The following is a 20223-nucleotide window of genomic DNA, read 5'->3' on the forward strand; positions in this document are numbered from 1 at the left end:
CCCAGTTACATGGATGCCCTAGGGAGCTAAGGGAGGAAATTCGTATGCAGAGTAATCGGACAACAGAGTCTGTCCTTTCCCTGCCACATTGATAGAGAGTTGTAAGGTGTGATGTGCGGTGCAGTTTTATCAGACATTGCCTGGGAGAGATGGAGTAGTGGAGATTTGTATGTCCACTGAGGTGTAATTTTTTTTTAACTTTCTGACTATTCTATCCAGTCTCTGGATTAAGGGTTAATGGGCCCAGAAACTAACATTGCATACTATACCTTCTTACATACCCACATCCCTACACACCCACGCCATAAACCCCTTTACTCACATTTCATGTACAAGGATTTGCTCCCTGGTGGGGGCACTAGATTAGGCAGTCAAACGACCTGAGTTCTAGTTTCTCCTGGTATGAGTTTGGGCAAATTCTTACTCTCTCTGAGTCATGTTTCCTCCACTGTAAAGTGGGGATACTACCCGCCTTGCTTATTTTTCAAGCTTATATGTCTGAAAGTTTTGTAAGTAAGACACAAATGTAAGACATGAAGTGGGATAATGCATAGAATGCTGGACTTGGAAGACTTGAGTTCAAATCCTGTCTCAGAAACTTATTAGCTACATGACTCTAAGAAGCAAGTCACATAACCTCTCTCAGCCTCAGCTTCCTCATCTGTAATGGCATAATAGATAATAATAGTACCTCCCTCACAGAGGTGTCCTGAGAATCAAATGATATGACACATGTAAAGTGCTTTGCAAACCTTAAAGCACTATAAAAATGCCATTAGCAATTAGGTAATTACTATTGTTGTTGTATTGCATCCCAAATTGTTATTGTAAACTCTTACAGGGCAAGGATTGTTGGGTGCACTTAACCTTAGAAAGTAAAAATATTCAGATAATATAGACCTTGTCACTGTTTACAAAGTGTGGGGAGAACTAATTTGATTGAACAGGAAGGGCAGCTAGCCATTGGCTGGGTAGAGATTGGCCATATCCCTGGAAGACTTTAAAAAGCCAACACTGAACCATATTAAAAAAAAATGTTTCAAATCACTATTAGAGAAACGAATATTTTAAGGAAATTCTGAGATTCCACCTTACACCCATCAGATTGGCAAAATTAACTAAAAAAAGAAAGAAATGACAAATTTTGAATGGGCTTTGGAAAAGAAACACATAAATGTACGGTTGGTGTCAAAATGGCACAGGCCATTCTGGAAAGCAATTTGGAAGTAGGTCCAGAAAGTTACCAAGCTCTCTGTATGCTCTTTTACCTAGTGATACCATTATTAGGCTTATGCCCAAAGAGACCAAGGAAAGAAGCAAAGGATTCATATGTACACAGGGACAGCTCTTTTTATAGTGGCAAAAAATTGGAAGTTAAAGGTGTGCTCATTATTTGGGGAATGGATGAACAAATTATGATATTTGAATATAATGAAAGACCATTATGTCATAATAAAAGATAAAAGGGATGGTTTCAGAGAAACCGGGGAGGATTTGTATGAATGGATACAGAGTGAAATAAACAAAACCAGGAAAACAATTTATACAATAACAACAGATGTAAAGACAAACATCTTTGCAAGACTTGAAAACTCTGATGGATGCATTGCCTGGCCATTATTCCAGGAAATGGATTCAAATTGCAGAATGACATGTACTTTTGGACAGAGCCAATGTAGGAATTAGTTTTGCTTTTTCTATGTGTGTTACAAGGGTTTTACTTTTTTTCTTAAAGGGGAGGAGAGAAAAATAAATGCTTCCTAATAGGAAAAATAAAAAATAAAATCATTTTTTAAAAAAGACTAAGTCGGCCGAGACCTGAGGACAGTTTGATTTAGTATGTAAGTTCTTGGAGGCAGGGAGCAGCTTTGGAATATACCTCTGAGCTCCTACCAGAGGTAAGTCAGGGATTTTTTTCCCCTCCCCCAAACCCATCATCATCCACGTCATCTAGTGTTGGGGCTACTTAATCAAAAGGGGCCACTCAAGGAAGAAGCAGTTGAGAGAGTTCAGTGGTTCAAGGTAGAAAACAGAAATTCATATGCTCCAGATAATCATAGACAGAGAGGCACATTCAAAACAAGAATTAGCTTCAAAAAGCGTGACCTCTGAGAGCAGAGAGCCGATGGGATTCAATCAAGAACTATCCCTGGTAGTTGAGAGTAAAGCTTTGGAAGGCAGCAGACCTAGGGATCCTGGTTGAACATCTTAACTCAGCAGAGATGCCGTGCCTTGGATGAAGCAGGACTCCATGAAGAAAAATGACATTAGGGCTCTGCAGTGCCAGAGGACATCAGATGCCCTGGTCATATGGGTCCTGATGGTGGTGCCTCAGGACCAGCATACTCTAAATTTGTTCCCCTTTTTTCCAGTGACGTGTGTATATGTGGGAGATTATCCCCTAGGCTCATGGGGGTGGGGTGGGAAGATATTCTGTAGCTATAGCTCTTATTTTGCTTTGGGCTCTATTGGCTATTAAACTCATCAGATGGGTCTTTTGAACTGTAGTTTTGGTAGACCTAGACCCTTCCCCAACCCTAAGAATCTGTGAGTGGTGGTTACAAGCTGAAGACCCAGTCTGCAAATTTGAGAGTACTGAATTTGAGAGGTAGCCCAGAGACACTTGAAAGAATGGGTCAATTGTGACTCCCTTACAGTTCCAGGCACTCATACCAAAATATTCCTCTTATGTATGTTGTCTCCCCCTATTAGAAAGAGAATGGAAGCTCCTTTAGGGCAGGGAAGCCTTTTTGTGTTCATATCTCCAGAACTTACCTTGGCATACAGTAATTAATATTCTCATATATTTATTCATTCATTCTAATTTTTTTTGTGCCTCAAAGCAATCATTTGATAAATACTAGTGTTACAGGTATTATCCTCCTTTTACACACAAGAGAAATGAGACTTAGATAGATTAATAGACCTGGTAGTTTCTTGGAGGAAGGAGACAAGCATTTATTGTCTGTTGTGTCAGGTGCGGTGCTAAGCACTTTACAAATCTTATCTCACTTGATCCTCACAACCCCACCTCAGTTGTGGGAAGTAGGTGCTATTATTACTCTCATTTTACAGTTGAGGAAACTGAGGCAGAGGTTAAGTGATTTGCCTAGGGTTACACAGCTAGAAAGTGTCTGAGGCTAGGTTTGAACTCAGGTCTTCCAGGCCTGATGCTCTATCAACTGCAAGTATATATACTGCTAGCATTAGAACAACCCAAGTCTGCCGTCTGTTTGACTATAAGCCCAACACTCCATCTACTTATGTGCTCAGAATCTTAGTTCAATGAAGACTGCATGGTGGTGTGGCTGGAGTTGGTCATGGAGAGACAAGACTTGGGGTCAAGTCCTCCCTCAGATTACACTAGCTAGGTGGCCACGGGCAAGTTACTCGGGTACCTCTGTAAGCCTAGAAGTTACTATAGAGAAAGGAATTGCCTACCAGGGGTGCCTACCAGCCTTGAGACCACTGCTAGGTCCTCGGGTGCGGCCTTTTGATTGAGTCCAAGTTTTACAGTACAAATCCTTTTATTAAGGGGATTTGTTCTGTGAAGTTTGGATTCACGCAAAAGGCCACACTTGAGGACCTAGAGGGCCACGTATGGCCTTGAGGCTGCAGGTTCCCCACCCCTGGCCCTACACTGATGAAATTAAACAACCCTTCCACCACCAAAACCCCCTTAAAGGACTTAAAAATTTCTTAAACAGGGTGATTTGGGGCACCTTGCCCAAAGGCACAGGAGGGATGGGATGGGCGTGTTGTTCTTGTATACGTGCCCAGGAAAAGGAATGTGTGCTGTTCAGTGCTCTAATATTATCACAGCTGTACAAGAGGTCTTTGCTTTATACAGTATTTATTGTTTTTGTTAACAAACCATTGGGTGTCTTGAGCCTTGATTTTATACGACAGAAAGTTCAAAGTTCAAATGGAAACCGAAGGAAGGATATGAAAAACCTGAGAACACTGATTGTCTCTATCTGAACGTGCAGATGGTGTGCTATCTCCCATTACTCCCTCTGAACCAATTTCCTTCCCTCCACTCCCAATCTCTGGATTAGAGGTTGATGGACACTGACACTGACTAACTGTTACTAAGGAGGCTGTTGATGACTCCAGCTGGGCTGCTGAGTCAGCTCATTTCAGGTAGGCCTGGGAAAAAGACCCAGAAGCAGTGATTTACACCTAAGAAGGCACTCTCGGTGCTCATCACAGCCACCACTGATCAGGACTGGCTTCCAATCCTGAGGGTGGGCTTATAGGGGCAATCAGCCTGCCACATGTTCTCGCTCTCCTCATTCCAGATGTGGCCCAAGTAACCCCTTATCTTACCTCCTGAGCAGTCCTTAACCTTCACTTGCATGGTTCCTAATGCATCCCAAATGCTGAGAAGCACAACTTACCCCTTATTGCTCATTACAACCTCCCACCACTTGCTTTTACTCATCCTTTGACCACCTTCCTAGGAACAAACACATCCGGCTAAGGTATCCACTTGGAAAAGACGTGGATGGAGATGGGCAACAACAGGAAATCTAAAACAGAGGTGTGGACAGGGCTGTCCCCAAACCCAGAGCCGACAGGACTTCTTTATCAATCAGAGAATGCAGGGCCAGAGATGCGCCTGTCCAAGCACAGGCTCATCCGGCTGTGGCGGACTGAGCTGAGCGATCTGCAGCCATCCCTAACTCTGAAATGATGCTGCACACATCACAGGCACCAACAATCACCATAAGAGGAAGTCACATGGCCAGAAGAGTATAAAAGAAGAGACTATTTATTTCAGTGCATACCCATAGTCACTGAACTATCAGACTGTGGTCTTAGAGGAGGTATAATGTGGCCGGCCTAGCCCTCACGGCTGCCCCAAGGCAGGGAATGCAGCTCAGTCATCCTCAGAGGAAAGGATGTCTGAGACCCAAGGCCGTGGAAGGGAGTTAAGTGCATCGGTCCATCAGGCTCCCAGCAGGGCCGGAGAGAGGCCTCCTGCTCTTGTTTCTGTAGGACAAGTTTTTCCGTTGGACTGACTTTTGGAGATGACCCCATCTCTCTAGGACATCGAGGACATCTGTACACACTTAGGAGAGTGAATCCCTCTTTGGGTCTGCAGGAGAGCATGGTCATCTGTCCATTTGCAGGCTGTGGCACTAAGACCCTGGCACCCCGTCCTTGAGTAGTCCACTGGTTACATCCTGAAGGCGGTTATGTCGCAAAGGAGGCAACTGAGAGTACAGCTCAAAGCCCTCAGTCACGGCCACATTGGGAAGCTTGTAGTAGAGAAGGTGCTGCTTGAGACACTGAGGAAAATGACAGAGACAGCCCCGTGAGCAGGAGGACACCACTCCCCTCCTGCCCGCTGCCTCCTAAAACCCTGCTTTCCCTCTGGGATGCTTCCTGGTTCTTTTGCCCCCACCTCTGCCTCACCCACCTCATTGGCCAGCAGCCACGTCTTCTGGAGCATCCACTTGCTGGCGGCTATCGCCACATCCTAGAAGAATGAAGATGCAGACAGAGCTGTGGAGGACCCCATCAGGACGCAGGAAGGGACATCTCCTCCCACCACCACCAAATACCAAATCCTTCTTCACCACCCAGCACTGCTCTTCCCCTCTGGAGCTGCACCCAATGCCTTCCTCAAAGGATCTGGACACTAAGTCATGGATGGCTGAGTCATCAGTTCCTTCCCCATCCTAACACCCTACTGAAATGAGGGCATAACCTACTGAGCTCTTTGGGTCCTGGGAGAAGATGAAGCTGTTGACGTGGGCCACAGCCACCGCATAGAGTACAGGACACCAGTGTGGGCATAGAGTCCCCATCACCAGGGCTTGGAAATAAAGTTTCAGGAGCTCCAGGTTGTCTTCTGGGGGTGCTGTATAGTTTTCCAGGGACACAGGCAACTGTAAGGGATAAAGAAAGCACTTGGCAACGAAGTTCTCTCTACGCAGCTGACCCCAATTCCCTCTCCTCTTCTGAAGGGAAGCACTTCAGGACCAGGGGCAAGTACTCAAAGCCAGGAAGGGAACTATACCTCTGACAAGAAAGCTAACAGCCACATGATACCCCATCCACAGGGACTCGGGCTCTGACATGGATGGAGAATGTGGCTGGAGTTGGTGCTGCCTTACAGAGCCTGAACAGGTAGTCCTAAGGGATGCAGTTATCAACTCCTTCTGTACGCCCCTGGCACAACACTCTTCCCAAAAGAAATACTCCCACACTCAGGAACGCACAGGTGGCTCCCTTGCTGCCTACAGGAGGGAGCAACTCAATCCAAGGCCCTTCCGAACCCAGCCCCCATTCCTTATTGTTCCCCAACCTTGGAACTTAGTTCTGATCCTCAAGACCCAGATCAAGCCCTAGGCAAGGTTTCCCCAAAGTCTTGGTGTAGTTTTGTTTCTGTTTTAAAGCTTTAGTAGCTTATGTCTGCACCAAGACCTTTGGGACACTCTGTATGACCCCTTCCTTGCCTACTGCAGCTTCCACTCATCTCTCTTACTCTGCAATCCCACAGCACTGACAGTCAGAACCATGTAATTCAGCGGCCCTGGATCATACAATGTATTCTATTGGCCTTCTGTCACATACTGTGTTCAGGTCTACTCTAAGCTCCTCAAGGGCAGGACTGCGCGTTTTGTGCTTCTTGGGACCTACAATGTTCCAAAGGGCTCAAACATGAGAGGAGCTCAACCACTGCTGGTGATTGGTCAGCTGATTACCTGGGCAAGGGGCAATCCAAGGGCTCGAAGGGCTCCCACGTGCTCCCCAAAAAGGGAAAGGCGTAAGGTGACACTGTATCGGCGCTGCAAGGGGAGCAGAACCAGCGTGCCAAAGAGAGAGTCCCCAAAGGAGACGGCTTCAAAATGCTCGAGGAAGCTGGTATAGAGGTCCGGGAAGGAGGCCAGGCCAGGCAAGGGACAGTCCAGCTTTAGGAGAGACAGTGCCCGGGGCTGGCAAAGCCGGGCAAGCAGGGCCGTGATGTAGCGCTGGATGGGGGCCTCACGGAACAGATCACTGTCCATCAGGAATACACACATGAGCCTTGCCAGGCGGGCAGCAGGAGGTACCACCTGGAGGCTGGAAGGGCGCCAGCTCTCCAGGACCAGCACCCACTGCAGGGCATGGATGGCTGTGCCCAAGGAGCTGGGGGGTAGGGCCTTAGAGACAGGGCCAGACGCCTGGTGGTAGAGGTGAATGAGAGGGAGGAAGGGCCAGTCCGCAGGCAGCAGTGGCCCCTTTGGCACAGGAAGTAGCAACGAAGGAATACGAAGGTGTTCTCCCTGGTACAGGGCTTGGGAATGCAGTAGGGCAGGGCAGGGCAGCATGCAATGTGCCAGGTAGCATCCCCGAATGCCTGGGAGGTCCCGACATGCTTCTGCCAGCAGGGCCCCTCGTCCTGATCCAGGCCTCCTGATGCTGCCCAGGTTTAGCTTGTCAGAAAAGTCAGCTGCCTCGGGCCCTCCTGAAGCTCTTTCCCTGCAGCACGATGAAACAAGGAGAGAAGATCAGAGTAGCCACCACCTCTATCAGCGAACAGCCCCCACCATCCCTGAGATAAAACCCAAAGAGGAACAGCTTCCTCAAGGCTCCCCAACTCCATCCCCAGTCATGCTCCTCTTCACCACGCCCCAGACTTACGGGAGAAATTCTGGCTGGAAGACAGAGCCCAACAACAGCTCATGGGCCAGGTACTCACTGCCTGGCAGCAGGCGACTCACAAGTGTCAGTGCCACAGTGTGATAGAGGACGGCGTCTGGGGTTGGATCTGTCCTGAGTCCAGCCTGCAGAGCAGAGGACACAAGAAAAGAGATGGCTGGGTAGTAACAGCAGAAGTAGAGGGGGCAAGGCTGATACAAACTTGGGGGTTTGGTTTCATACTGGAGAGAGGACAGGGAAAGGGTCTGATTGTACTGGAGCAAGGTAGAGAGAAGGATTCTGATAGGGCTGAGGAAGGGGAAAGCTAGCAAGAGGAACCAATGTAAACAGCAAAGTAGGTAGAGGTAGCAGGAAGGTTAAAATCATAGGTGAGATGAAGGTAAGAAAGGAGAAAGAACAAGGGGGAAAAAAACCTAGACCTACCGTTCTCTGTGCCAGGGTGAGCACCAGGTATTGGAGGTGGTATTCATGTCTCAGAGCCCATGCCAAGAATGGAGTGAGTCGGGAGGCACGAGAGGGTGCTCCACAATGAAGCAGGTAATCTTGGAGGCCTGGGGCAGCCAACACCAAAGCAAGCTGCGGAGGGAATGTGTTCAACCTCTGGGACCCAGCTGCTATGCTTCCCAAGGCTTCCTGCTATGCACCACTCCCTTCCGTCTAATCCCAAGAGACAGCAAGACAGAATGAAAATCTGTCTTACTTGCCCACTTGCCCTCTTCTTTTTCCCTCACTATCATCTACTGAGCTTGAGATCTAAAACCCCATCCAGAAAGCTCATTGTCCAAGGACTTACCTGGCCACAGAGCCCCTTGTGAATTCGGGCCAGGGTGTTGAGAAGAGAGAGAAGGGATGTGAGGAAAGCGAAGGCTGAAGATGATCCAGCCAGACTGAGTGGGGGACAGTCTCCCCCACAACCCAGGGAGACAAGGTTCGGGATGGACTCTGGAGCTGGGGCACAGGACAGCGGATTGCAGAGCGGGGAGCAGTGCCTGCCAAGAGCAGAACAAAGACCAAAATCAGACTCCATCAAAGCACTCCAAATGATGGTTGTCCCCGCAAGTTCTATCTGGACCTACTCCTCTCTCTCTCGTCTCTCCTCTGGTGACCTATCAGCTTCCATATGCACATGACTCTCAATTCTATATCCTCAGCCTAAATACTCTCCTGAACTCCAGTCTAGGATAACCAAATGCTTGTTGGACATGCCCTGTAGACATGCTGCAGGCATCTCAAAACTTTCCAGGTCTGCAATGAAACGGATTCATCTTCATCCTCCCAAGGACACCCTCCCGCAGAGTTCCCTTTTTCTGTGGAGCCCACCACCAATCTCTCAGGTACTTCCCAATCTGTGATTCATTCTTAATTGTCCTCTCTCTCACATCCCACACTGAACCTGTTACCAAGATGTGCTCATGCTACCTTTGTAGCTTCCCTTACATTCACCCCCTCTTCACGCACACTTCCCCTCACCACCTGTCACCCAGACAATTATTGCAACAGCTTCCCAACTCTTCTTTCTGATTCCAGTTTCTCCCCGTTCTAATGCATCCTTCATACAACTACCCAAAAAGCCTTCCTCAGGCCCAGATATGACCACGTTACTCTCCTGATCCAGAAATCCTCAGCAGTCCCCAATGCTTCTCCCAAAAGGCTTTTAAAGGCCTTTCCCAGGCTAGCCACTAACTATCTTACTAACCAATTTCACATTATTCCCGTTTCACAATACTCTCTATATTAAAAGTAACCTGAACTACAGTATGTCCCCCAAACTAGACAGTCTTTCTCCTGCCCACGTTTCTGTCTAAGCTTTGTCCCTCATACTTCAAAAGTACCTTCTCCTCCCCATCTCTGCTTTCACAATCCTTCTCTTCCAGGCTCTGCTCAGATGCCACCTTTATACAATCCTTCCCCCGCCCAAATGTTAATATTCTCTTCTCCTTCTTCTAATGACCTTTTCTCTACTTATCCATATACCTATCCCACTCCTCCAGTAGAATGTAAGTGCTTTGAGAGCAGAGACTCATATGTTTTTGGTGTTGTATTCCCAGCACCTAGCATGGTACCTTGGTGCTTAATAACTAAATATGTGTACAAATGCACTGAATTGAAAAAAAGGCAGGGAAGAGATAAGAAAGGGTTTGGTTTTGTTTTTCCTGGCATCTTCCCTTGAGAAGGGATGGATCTGGGACCAAGGCTGAAGCAGGAGCTTTTGTGAAGGAAGGCCATTTCTTCTTGGACTCGTGGCTAAGATCTACTAGGGGGTCATGTGGGCTCTGCTGAGACACACAAGGGCCTAAAATCTAGGCCTGCCCCCCAAAGCACACCCAGCTCCCTAGAGTAGGAACTCTTCAGGCAGTGTCTGGGGGCATAGTGAATATGTAGCCATGTTCCATATGTCTCTGCTCAGACTTCTTCCCAGAAGGTCTCAGCACTCCTAGCTGTCCTCAAAGGCAGGACAAGTGAGACAGGTGAAAGATACCACACAGGAGATAGGGCCTTGCTTCAGATAATTATACCTGAGTGAATCCCACAGGCCCTGAAAGGTAGGCTGACACAGCAGGGGCAATACCAACTCCTTTGAAAGCCGCTCCACATCCTGAAGACATTCCCCAGGGCACAGCTTTGGCTGGAAGGAACCAAGAGATACTAAAATTAGCTGAATAGAGAGGAAATCATCAACCCTGCTGGAAAGGCTGGTGTCCAAAGTTCCTTCTTCATCCTCAGTTCTACACCCTCAGCCTCCCTGGGTTGGTTGGTTGGTTGGTTGAAGAGGACAGGAATCAACCCTAGTCTACCAACAGAACAAAATAAAGTAGGGAGGAGTTCCAGGCTTTTCATCCTGAGAATGAAATATCCAGGGGCCTCTCTTGGCCCCAGGCCCCAAACATTCATAGAGTCTGAGAGAGCCAAACAGTTAGGAAATTGAGAAGATGACCCTGGTCTTCCAGGCATACCCAGCATGCTCCTTTAAAGTTCATTTGGCATAGGGGAGACAGAAGGAGGTAAGAGGGGGAAAAAAGGGGAACTACTCACAGGTGGAACACGGAGTTCAGCACAAGTAGGGGCTCACCTGCTGACTCCAGGCCTGATAGTGGGCTGCTAGGTACAGCAGGCAGGCAATGGGCAGAGGGGCCAGGGCCCTCCAAGTGTCAGGCTGGGGAAGTTCCTTCAGGACTTGTCGAAGAATTGGTTCTATGAGAGGACGGAGTCCAGATACTTGCACCCAAGTGACTGAGGGAGAGACAGGCGACAGGCTGGACTCAGCAGGGTTACTGTAAGGACAAAAGGAATAGGTGGGAAGTGAGGGTTCACAGTTCCTTCTTCTTCATCTCTACTCAAGTGCTCCAGGAATCTAGAAGCATTGGAGGGAAGCAGGTTCAGGGTGCAGGCAATGCACTGTAGACGGCACAGGGTCACAGGACCCACCCCCGGAGCAGGCTCATAGGTGCAGACTCACTTGCTGGCTGGGGCACAGAGCTCTGTGTTGCTGCTGCTTGATGCCTGGGTCAAGCAGGTGAGCAAGGTGATGAAAGCTGAGATTCGATGCATGGCCAGCTGGCTGTGGGGCCGGATGCTCAACTCCTGGGGTAGGGCCCGGAGGGCCCGAATCAGCACTGGGTAGAGTTCTCTGGTAAAGAAAGAATGGGAGAAGACACCATCCAATATTTATCTTTTTCTTTTTTTCGGCTAGGCAATGGGGTTAAGTGACTCGCCCAGGGTCATACAGCTAGTAAGCGTTATGTGTCTGAGGCCGCATTTGAACTCAGGTTCTCCTGAATCCAGGACCAGTGCTCTACCCACTGTGCCACCTAGCTGCCCCCCAATATTTATCAAATGCCTATTGTGTGAAGGGCTGTGTGTTTAGTTGTGGAAATACGAACTGGCAAAAGACCCAACATTTGCTATCCAGCTGGAAGGAAATGTACAGACTAAGCAGCAAGTGAGTGGTACAGAATAAGCTCTGCCGAGATTCGAGGGAGGGAAGGAGGGGCAGGAAGGAAGACTTCAGGAAGGAGGTGAGTCTTAACGTGGCCCTGAGGAAGGGCAAGAATTAACTGACTAGAAGAGAGAGCACAACAGGCACGGGGACCACACTCCTCAGGCTACACCTCTCCTTTTCTGTGACTTCTTTCCCAAGGCTTCCCTTCAACTCGACTTGACAAACATGTACTCAGCATTGACTACATGCAAAAAACAAAAAGGCATCATGCCTTCATGCTGGGATATTGCACCCACAGGCCGTGTGCAGGGGTGGCCCCAGGGCAGGATCCCCAGAGTGCAGAGTGCACTGGTTTTGGAGTCAGGAGACCTGGTCCAAATGCTGGCTCTCCTGGGGGACCTAGAGGAAGTCATTTCACTTCTCTGGGACTCCCTTTCCTCACCTGCAAAAGGGGGACAAACCAACAATGATAGGTAGCTAGCGTTTGGAGAGAGGGCTTTAAGGTGCACTAAGCACTTTACAAAGATTATCTCTTGATCCTCACAACAGTCCTGCAAGGTAGCTATTATCCCCATTTTACAGGTGGGGCAACTAAGTCAAAAGGAGGTGAAGTGACTTGCCTATGGTCCCACAGCCAGTAGGTGTCTAAGGCTGGTTTTTAACTCAAGCGTTCCTATCCACTGCACTACCTAGCCAATGTCTACTGTCTTTTCAGGCTCTAATTTCCATGATCCCCGCCATACATATGTAAATAGCTTTCCCAAATCTCACTCACACCCTCTAGATAATACCTGAGTATGACACAGACAGAGAAACTGGCTGGGGTCCCTAATATTCACACCAGACCTGTATGGCAGCAGCCAAAGATGATGTTCTCTGCCTGAAGCAGAATGTTTCTCACCTGTAAAGGTCTCCACCCTGGCCATAGGCAGCGGCTACTGCCCAGAGCCTAAAGGACTCAGTGTTCAGTTGCTCAGCCTCCTGGATGGGCATGGCCAATTCCTGGGGGGCCTCAGACACAAAGCGACACAGGCGACTTCGAAGATCAAAACCACTCATCTATGAAACAGCACCCAGAGGCAGATCAGAACTCCAATTCTTCCTTATCTCTGGATAACACACCCCTTGTACTCAGAGGGAATGCGACATTTGTGGTTCAAATAGGGCAAGAAGCTTGATTTCCATAGGAGAGCCTTGACTTTTCCTTTCTCCACTCTGGTGTGACATTTTAGGTGCAAGGGGCAAAGATTAATTCATTCATTCACATTTTTAGGGCTATATATGCACTATAGGGGCTATATAAGCACTATATATGGGGAGCATAAAGATCTATGCAAAGAAGTCCAGTAGCAAGGGAAGGGTATTTGCAGGACTTGATCTGGACAAAAGTTTTTAGCTCCAGGTGGGAGATAAGTATATATTTATATGTGCCTGACTTGACACCAAAGAACTGAAAACAAAATAGATGACTATCAGTAGGAAGATGGCTAAACAAACTGTGGTACATGAATGTTAGTGCTGCAAGAAATGATGTGTGTAATGAATACAGAGATGCACAGAAAGATCTGCATAAACTAATGAAGAGTGAAGTAAGCAGAGGCCAAGAAAACAATACACACAGTAACTACAATGTAAATGGAAAGAACACACCAAAAAATCAAAAGTGAACATAACAAAATTATAGAGATTAAGCAGGATTTGAAGAGACAGGAGAGGACAATCCCAAACAGGTCCACAGGTGTTAGACATTGCACCTTTTGGACCTTTTTCAATGTATTAATCAATTGCACTGATAAAAAAAATATCTGTCATATGGGATGGCTTCTGGGAGGAGGAGGAGGAGGAGGAAGGATACTGGGGATAACTCTGATGACTTTTCAGTCAACAAATGACATCAATAAAAACTTATTTAAAAAAATAAGAAGTGCCTGCTCCCTTCTGGTCTAGGGCTCTATAAGCCCACAAGGTAACCACCAGAAACAGCACCAATGGTCTTCCCATGAGTGGCCTCTTACATCTAATGTAGTTAGACTGATGGGTGGGCCTGAGAAAAGCTTTTGAATCTGCTCAATACGGTTCCTACTCAGAGGACCTTTTCAAGTTTTACAGGAGGAAGAGAGTGTAGGATCTGGGCCCTGGTTTAAATGACAGGGACGACTCTTACATTTTAATTGTTACACTCAGATGGGCTTTCTCAATCCTGTTTTTTCGGTGACCCATTCTCTGCTGTCTACTCCCAGTTTTGGCCTTCATGCCTTGCTTACCAGGCGGGCAGAAATATTCCTTCCAGCTGATGCCAGGACACGGAGCAGTTTCATAGCAGCAGCACAGGGCACGCCATGTAGGCGAGAAATCGGTCCTTCTCCCACAGGTGACCAGCTTGAGGGCAAGAACTCTCGAACCAGGGTGTCTATCAGCCGAGGGCACTCCAGGACCTAGAGGAGGGAGGACCAAGGCACTGGGAATCAAGGTAAAGATTCTGATTACATTCCTCCTTCTATGCTCCCCCCCACCTCTGCTTTTCATTACCTTTGTGGCTGACTCTAGAGAGTGCCGTGCCACTCGGATCAGCACAGCAAGAATGTCCTGGACCACAGTGGGTGAAGGGTAGGTCACTTCAAGTAGATATCGAAGTCTAGGCAGCAGCTGAGTAGCCAGGAGACCCTTGGTGGGGTCAAAGGAGATCGAAATACTGACAAAAACAGTAACTCAAGGAAGCCACAGCTTCCTAACTGTTGGGGACATCCATTTCCTCCTCAGCCCTTTACTGATGCATGCACCCCTAGAGCCTTGGGTCTACTGTTTGCACAGACACCAATGTGGCCCCCAGTCATCCATACCTTGAGAACATCACGTCGGGCCAGGTCTGGTGGCGGCCGGGTCTCTTGGGGATTCTTCTTTTTTGCTTTTTCTACAGGGGTTTCTTCATCTTCCTCCTCCTCTTCTTCTTCTTGGCATGGCATCAAGGGAAATACAGCTGCTCCTTGATACCAGGAGAAGGTGCTGTCCAGGAGTTCCTGCCAGAAGAGGAAATGTCTGAAGATGAGAGCAGTCCTTCCAATCTGGCCTCCAGAGCAAGGCTACTGTCCTGTGCTTTCCAGGGACATCTGAACTCAATGACTACTGTGTACAGGACTACTCACAAAGAAAGGCAAGGACAAGGCAGGGAACATGGAAGGAGGCAAATCCATTATGGAAAGAGTTCTGTGCCACCGACATGATGGAGGGGCTCAACCCATCTCTTCAGCCCAAGGACCACGGAGAAGGGAACACTGATATATCCTTGCTACCCTCCACCTATATCTGACTATTTCTTTTGCATCTCCTCCAAGTAAGGAGGAAGTGTTTCTCTAACCAAAGGTTACCTCATCTCCAGGGGCCACCAATAGGGCCCGTAGTGCCCACACAGCAGCTGCAGTAACACTGTCCACACTGTCATCCAGTGAAAAACGCAGCAGGAAGAGGAAACCAGCATCCAATAGGAGGCGCAGGACACTGTCTGTCAGCCGACCCCCAAATTCACCTGCCTGGGCCTGGAAAAGGTTGGGAAGGAGAGGAGAATTCTCAGAGAGGACAAACCACCTCAACAGGTCTTCAGTCTTTCCATTCGGCACCCTGGGCCCTGCTCCCCTCATTTCTCATGCTACCTCAATGAAGGAATTTTTCTGAATTAGTGAGATAGGATAAGAAGAGGCAGGACATTAGGGAGAGAAAAGAACTGAGAGAGAGAGAGGAAGTAGCAGGGGGAGGGAGAGGAGGCTCACTCACTTTAGAGATGATTCGGGCCAACACCTGCAGAGCCAGTGCTCTCTGCTGGGAGATCTGGCTACGGGCCAGATGGAATATCTCTTGAAGGGAGTATCCTGCTCTCTGGGAGGAAATGAATTGATGAGACTGATGCTCGGGCCCAGCCTGGGGCTTCTTGGCATCCCTCGCTCCCTGATGGCAGAGAACCAGAGGGTGCTTTCCCCCACACTATCAATGTTAAAAACCCTTGGCAAGGCTCCCCCAGGCACACCACCAGCATAGTTCCCATGATTCCATATCCCTGGGCCCGGGCTTCACCTCTGCCTCCTCGCCGTGATGATGCAGGCCTAGATGAGTGGGCAGGTCAGCATCAGGGGCCAGCAGCTCTCCCTGGAGACTGAAACGTGCCTGCTGCATTCCCTGATCCAAAGAAAAAAAGAAGGTTGTGGCCCTAGGTACCAGCACCCTCCTCCACCTCCTCCTCCTGACACCTAATACACTGTAATCCTCCACCTTCATCCTCTCAGTAAGTTAGGGATCAAACTCCTCTTCCAAGCCAGGACAGTGGCAGAAGAGACAAGAAACTTATCTTATCTTTTTTTTTTTTGCTTTTTGGTGAGGCAATTGGGATTAAGTGACTTGCCCAAGGTCACACGGCTATTAAGTGTTAAGTGTCTTAGGCTGGATTTGAACTCAGGTCTCCCAGGCTCCAAGGTCAAAGCTCTATTCACTGCACCACCTAGCTGCCCCTAGTCTTACCTTCCTGAGAAATCTCTTGGACCCCCCTCCTCACCTCCTGGGTTTTCTGCCGCTGGAGTGGGGGCAGATCCTGAGTCCACTGAAGCTTTTCCAACTCCACAGTATCCATGTGAAGCCATTCCTTGTGAGGGGTCACCGGCAATTCTGGAGCTGGGGAGGAGCACAGGGTTAGATCATCTCTTTAGGGTATTAGGGGCCAGACTCCAAGGTTTTACCTCACTCGAGGGGATTGAATCAGAAGTTGGAAAGTACTACACCCAGTTTCCCAACTAAGGCTCAGACAGCTTGTGTCGGCCAATGGTCTCATTCGTCTGGAGCTCCTGAGACTGCCTTATGGGAGAGCAAACACCAGGCTGAACAGCACTTCTTGCTGAACTCACTCTAAAGAGATCTAGCACCCCTTTGAGAAGAAGAAGAAGAAAATGGTGCTTGGAGAAATATGGCCCTCCTTCTCTCCATGCCAACTGACCCAAGTTCCTACCCAGGAGCCAGAATACAATATGGACACCAAGTGTGTATTGGAGGTGGGGGAAAGGAAGACATTGCACATTATAGCAGCAGGATAGTCACTCCCCTCCCCCACTCCCAAACCCACAGAGACATAATCTCTGTCTTCTCTCCATCCCTCAATCTCCTGCCAGTCCTGCCCAGCTGCCCTGGAGCTGTGCTAGGGGCAGGAGGTTCCCAGCGCCAGTAATTAGGTTTGTTCTTTTGTTAATCACTAATGAAATCATCCTGTTCCTGGAAAATGATTGCTCCCATCGGCCCCTCTGCTTCTGGTCTAGCATGCATGCACAGATCCAATCAGGCTCATGATGGCAACATCCTTTCCCCACCCCCACCAAAAGCAAGGGCAGAAGGGACCCCAGAGGTGGAACCAGTCCAGGCATCCAGCTCTAACGGGGATTAAAGACATCCCAAAAGATCGGATTCCTGGTCAGTGTCCTGGCTCTTATGCTGTGGTGATTCTTCCCAAGAAACTAGAGCGGGTAAAGCAGGAGAGACGCCACAGGAGGCAAAGCAAAGAGAACACAGAACGCACCTGCTAAGCACACTCTGTGGTGGGGCTGGGGCTGGACACTCACAACGGGCATGTTTTCTCTTTGCCCCTCTAACAGGCTTGGGATAGGGGGCGCTTTCTCCCTTACTCCTCCAAACCTGAGGTGGCCAGCTCCGGCTGTCTCCACGTGTACCCATTGGGAGGTGGTAGCCCCACTGGCTCCTCTTCAGGGGTCTTGTGAACAACAGTCCCCGACTTCTCTTCTTCCATACTCTCCACTCCCGCCTGACCACTGGTGTTACGTCGAGACTTCAGGAAAGCAATCAAGCCAGGATCTGGGAGGCACAGGGAAGGGCAGGCAAGGAGAGTGGAGAGACCACACATCTCTGGCTGACTTCTCTTAGATAACGTGGTCTCTTGTGTTTCTACCCATGAGTGCTGAGAATAAAATAATTCTCCACCCAGCAGCAGCCCCAGCCTTCTTATATTATGTGGGCTCCCTGTTCTTTCCCCATTCAGCTACCAATCCTGGACAAGGACAAGGGCTTTATGGAAGAAGTCATCATTAGCAGGATGAATGTCCCTCTCACTTCCTCCCAACTAATCAGTGTGACCAGTCTTTCAATACTACGAAAGCTGAGTTTCCAGGAGAGCTCCAGCCTAGAGGGCCCTGATCCCCATACCTAGCTGGGCCCACAGCCTCTGCTGCTCCTGAAGGATCTCCTCCGGGCCCAAGGCATGCAGCTTTGCCAAGTTCTCCTCATGGATGGTCTGGATCTCACGCCTGGCATCCTGACTCTGGAGGCCCTCTCCAGTGATGAGCTGGGGCCCCTGGGAACTCTTGCCAGCCTCTGGAACACACAAGCCCTCCACCCTAAGTCCTAGTGCCTCAGATGTCAGGGATCCTAAAAAATGTTGATGGTTCGATTCAATTCGATAAGCAGTTATTAAGCACCTACTGTGTTCCAGACACTGTACTAGGCAATGGGGCTTCAAGGACAAAAATAAGAACAACTCCTACCTTCAAAAAACCTTACATTCTACTAGGAGGAAACAACATGTAAACTAATAAGTAAATATAAAATAAATACAAATTAATCTGGGTGGAGGGACAGAGAAGAAATGATAACCAAAATGTCCTCTGCAAGAGACGGCATCTGACCTGAGTCTAGAAAGGGCGTCAGGGGCTCTGAGAGGCCTCAGAGAGGAGGGGCAGCATTATCACACTGCCCTTAGACCCACCCCCTTCTGTGAAACTGTCAGGTCCTCACATTCACTCAGCAGTTACTTATCTCCCTCTCACCCCTGACATGTCTCATTAGACACAGGGCTTCCTACAGGCTGGGACCACAGAATGGCTGCTTTTTAGGGGGCGGAGCCAAGATGGCAGAGTGAAAGCAGTGACTTGCTTGAGCTCTCCTCCAAACCCCTCCAAATACTCATAAAAAATGGCTCTAAACAAATTCTGAAGCAGCAGAACCCACAAAAAGACAGAGTGAGACAAATTTCCAGCCCAAGACAACCTGGATGGTTGATCAGAAAGGTGTATTGCACCGGGCTGGGAGCTCAGTGTAGTGCAGCATGGGTGCAGGCCACAACGTGGGCACAGCCGCAGCAAACCTAGAGCAGGCCTCAGAGGACTAAATCTCGGGCAGCTGTGGCAGTTTCCAGACTCCTCAATCCACCAATGCCAAAGACAACTTAGAAGGTCAGTGGGAAAAGTCTGTTTCTGTCGGTGCTGAGACAGGAAGGTGGGATTTCAGATCCATTCCCCAAAAGTGTGGCCCGGGGGGGGGGGGGCACAGCTGCTCCTGGGCTTCCAGCCCACAGACTGAGGGGGAATCCAGTGGCTGATCAGAGAGGGACTGCAGGGATCTCTTTGCTAGTGCTGAGGCAGGAATCTCTTGCTTTGCCTGTGGTTGGATCTGGGTCACAGTTCTGGGCAGTGGTGCTGGGGTGAGGAGGAGCACTGGCGTGGTGGAGCTTGTAGTGGTTGTGGAGAGGAACCCCTCCTCACACTTACAGGACAGAAAAGAGTACTTGTGGTCACAGGCCAGGAAAGGAGTAAACACCTCGCCCCTCATCATACCACCTTGGAAGAACTGAAAATTTACAGGTCCCTATAAGTATCTCTGAAAACAGCTATACAAACCCCTGAAGCTTGGGACAATACATTCTCCACATTGGAAGCAGACTCTTACCTTAACAAAGAGTTTAAAACTCAAGTAATTGGCTGGGATCATGAGCAAGCAGCACAAAAAGAGTCAGACTATAATCTTACTTTGGTGAAAAAGAAGATCAAAATATACAACCAGAAGAAGACAACAAAGTCAAAGCTCCTACATCCAAAGCCTCCAAGAAAAATATGAATCAGTCCCAGGCCTTGGAAGAGCTCAAAAGGGATTTTGAGAAGCAAGTAAGGAAGTAGAGGAAAAACTGAGAGTGATGCAAGAAAATCATGAAAAACAAGTCAACAGCTTGCTAAAGGAGACCCAAAAAAATACTGAAGAAAATAACACCTTAAAAAATAGCCTAACCCAAATGGCAAAAGAGGTCCAAAAAGCCAATGAGGAGAAAATGCCCTAAAAAGAAAAATTGGCCAAATGGAAAAGGAAGTCCAAAAGATTACTGAAGAAAATACTTCCTTAAAAATTAGAATAGAGCAATTGGAAGCTAGTGACTTTATGAGAAATCAACACAGTAGAACAAATCCAAAAGAATGAAAAATTAGAAAACAATGTGAAATATCTCATTGGAAAAACAACTGACCTGGAAAATAGATCCAGGAGAGAGAATTTAAAAATTATTGGACTATCTGAAAGCCATGATCAAAAAAAAGCCTAGACATCATCTTTCAAGAAATTATCAAGGAAAACTGCCCTGATATAGTAGAACCAGAGGGCAAAATAGAAATTGAAAGAATCCACAGATCTCCTCCTGAAAGAGATCCCCAAAGGAAAACTCCTAGGAATATTGCCAAATTCCAGAGTTCCCAGGTCAAGGAGAAAATATTACAAGCTGCCAGAAGGAAACAATTCAAGTACTGTGGAAACACAATCAGGATAACACAAGATTTAGCAGCTTCTACATTAAAGGACCACAGGGCATGGAATATAATATTCCG

General features: G+C 48.2%; 1 protein-coding gene across 5 annotated transcripts in view; it reads right to left on the minus strand.

Annotated features, from left to right (window-relative positions):
• Positions 1–4756: 4756 nt before the first annotated feature.
• Positions 4757–20223, minus strand: part of RPAP1 (RNA polymerase II associated protein 1) — a 29415-nt gene continuing 13948 nt past the window's right edge. For all 5 annotated transcript variants that reach the window (XM_021009325.2, XM_021009326.2, XM_021009323.2 and 2 more), the window contains 20 exons: positions 17783–17950; positions 17258–17434; positions 16134–16249; positions 15659–15760; positions 15362–15463; positions 14959–15126; positions 14434–14610; positions 14123–14257; positions 13858–14028; positions 12495–12652; positions 11111–11281; positions 10724–10925; positions 10170–10279; positions 8447–8642; positions 8077–8229; positions 7636–7778; positions 6717–7473; positions 5721–5897; positions 5426–5485; positions 4757–5294 (listed from right to left, as the gene is read on the minus strand). In XM_021009325.2, the coding sequence (XP_020864984.1) occupies positions 5145–5294; positions 5426–5485; positions 5721–5897; positions 6717–7473; positions 7636–7778; positions 8077–8229; positions 8447–8642; positions 10170–10279; positions 10724–10925; positions 11111–11281; positions 12495–12652; positions 13858–14028; positions 14123–14257; positions 14434–14610; positions 14959–15126; positions 15362–15463; positions 15659–15760; positions 16134–16249; positions 17258–17434; positions 17783–17950 (3593 nt within the window). In that variant the 3' untranslated portion in view covers positions 4757–5144. The remainder of the gene's footprint in view (positions 5295–5425; positions 5486–5720; positions 5898–6716; positions 7474–7635; positions 7779–8076; positions 8230–8446; positions 8643–10169; positions 10280–10723; positions 10926–11110; positions 11282–12494; positions 12653–13857; positions 14029–14122; positions 14258–14433; positions 14611–14958; positions 15127–15361; positions 15464–15658; positions 15761–16133; positions 16250–17257; positions 17435–17782; positions 17951–20223) is intronic.

The sequence above is a fragment of the Phascolarctos cinereus genome, unplaced genomic scaffold (genome assembly GCF_003287225.1).
Source record: "Phascolarctos cinereus isolate Bilbo 61053 unplaced genomic scaffold, phaCin_HiC Scaffold_3;HRSCAF=262, whole genome shotgun sequence".
NCBI lineage: Eukaryota > Metazoa > Chordata > Mammalia > Diprotodontia > Phascolarctidae > Phascolarctos > Phascolarctos cinereus.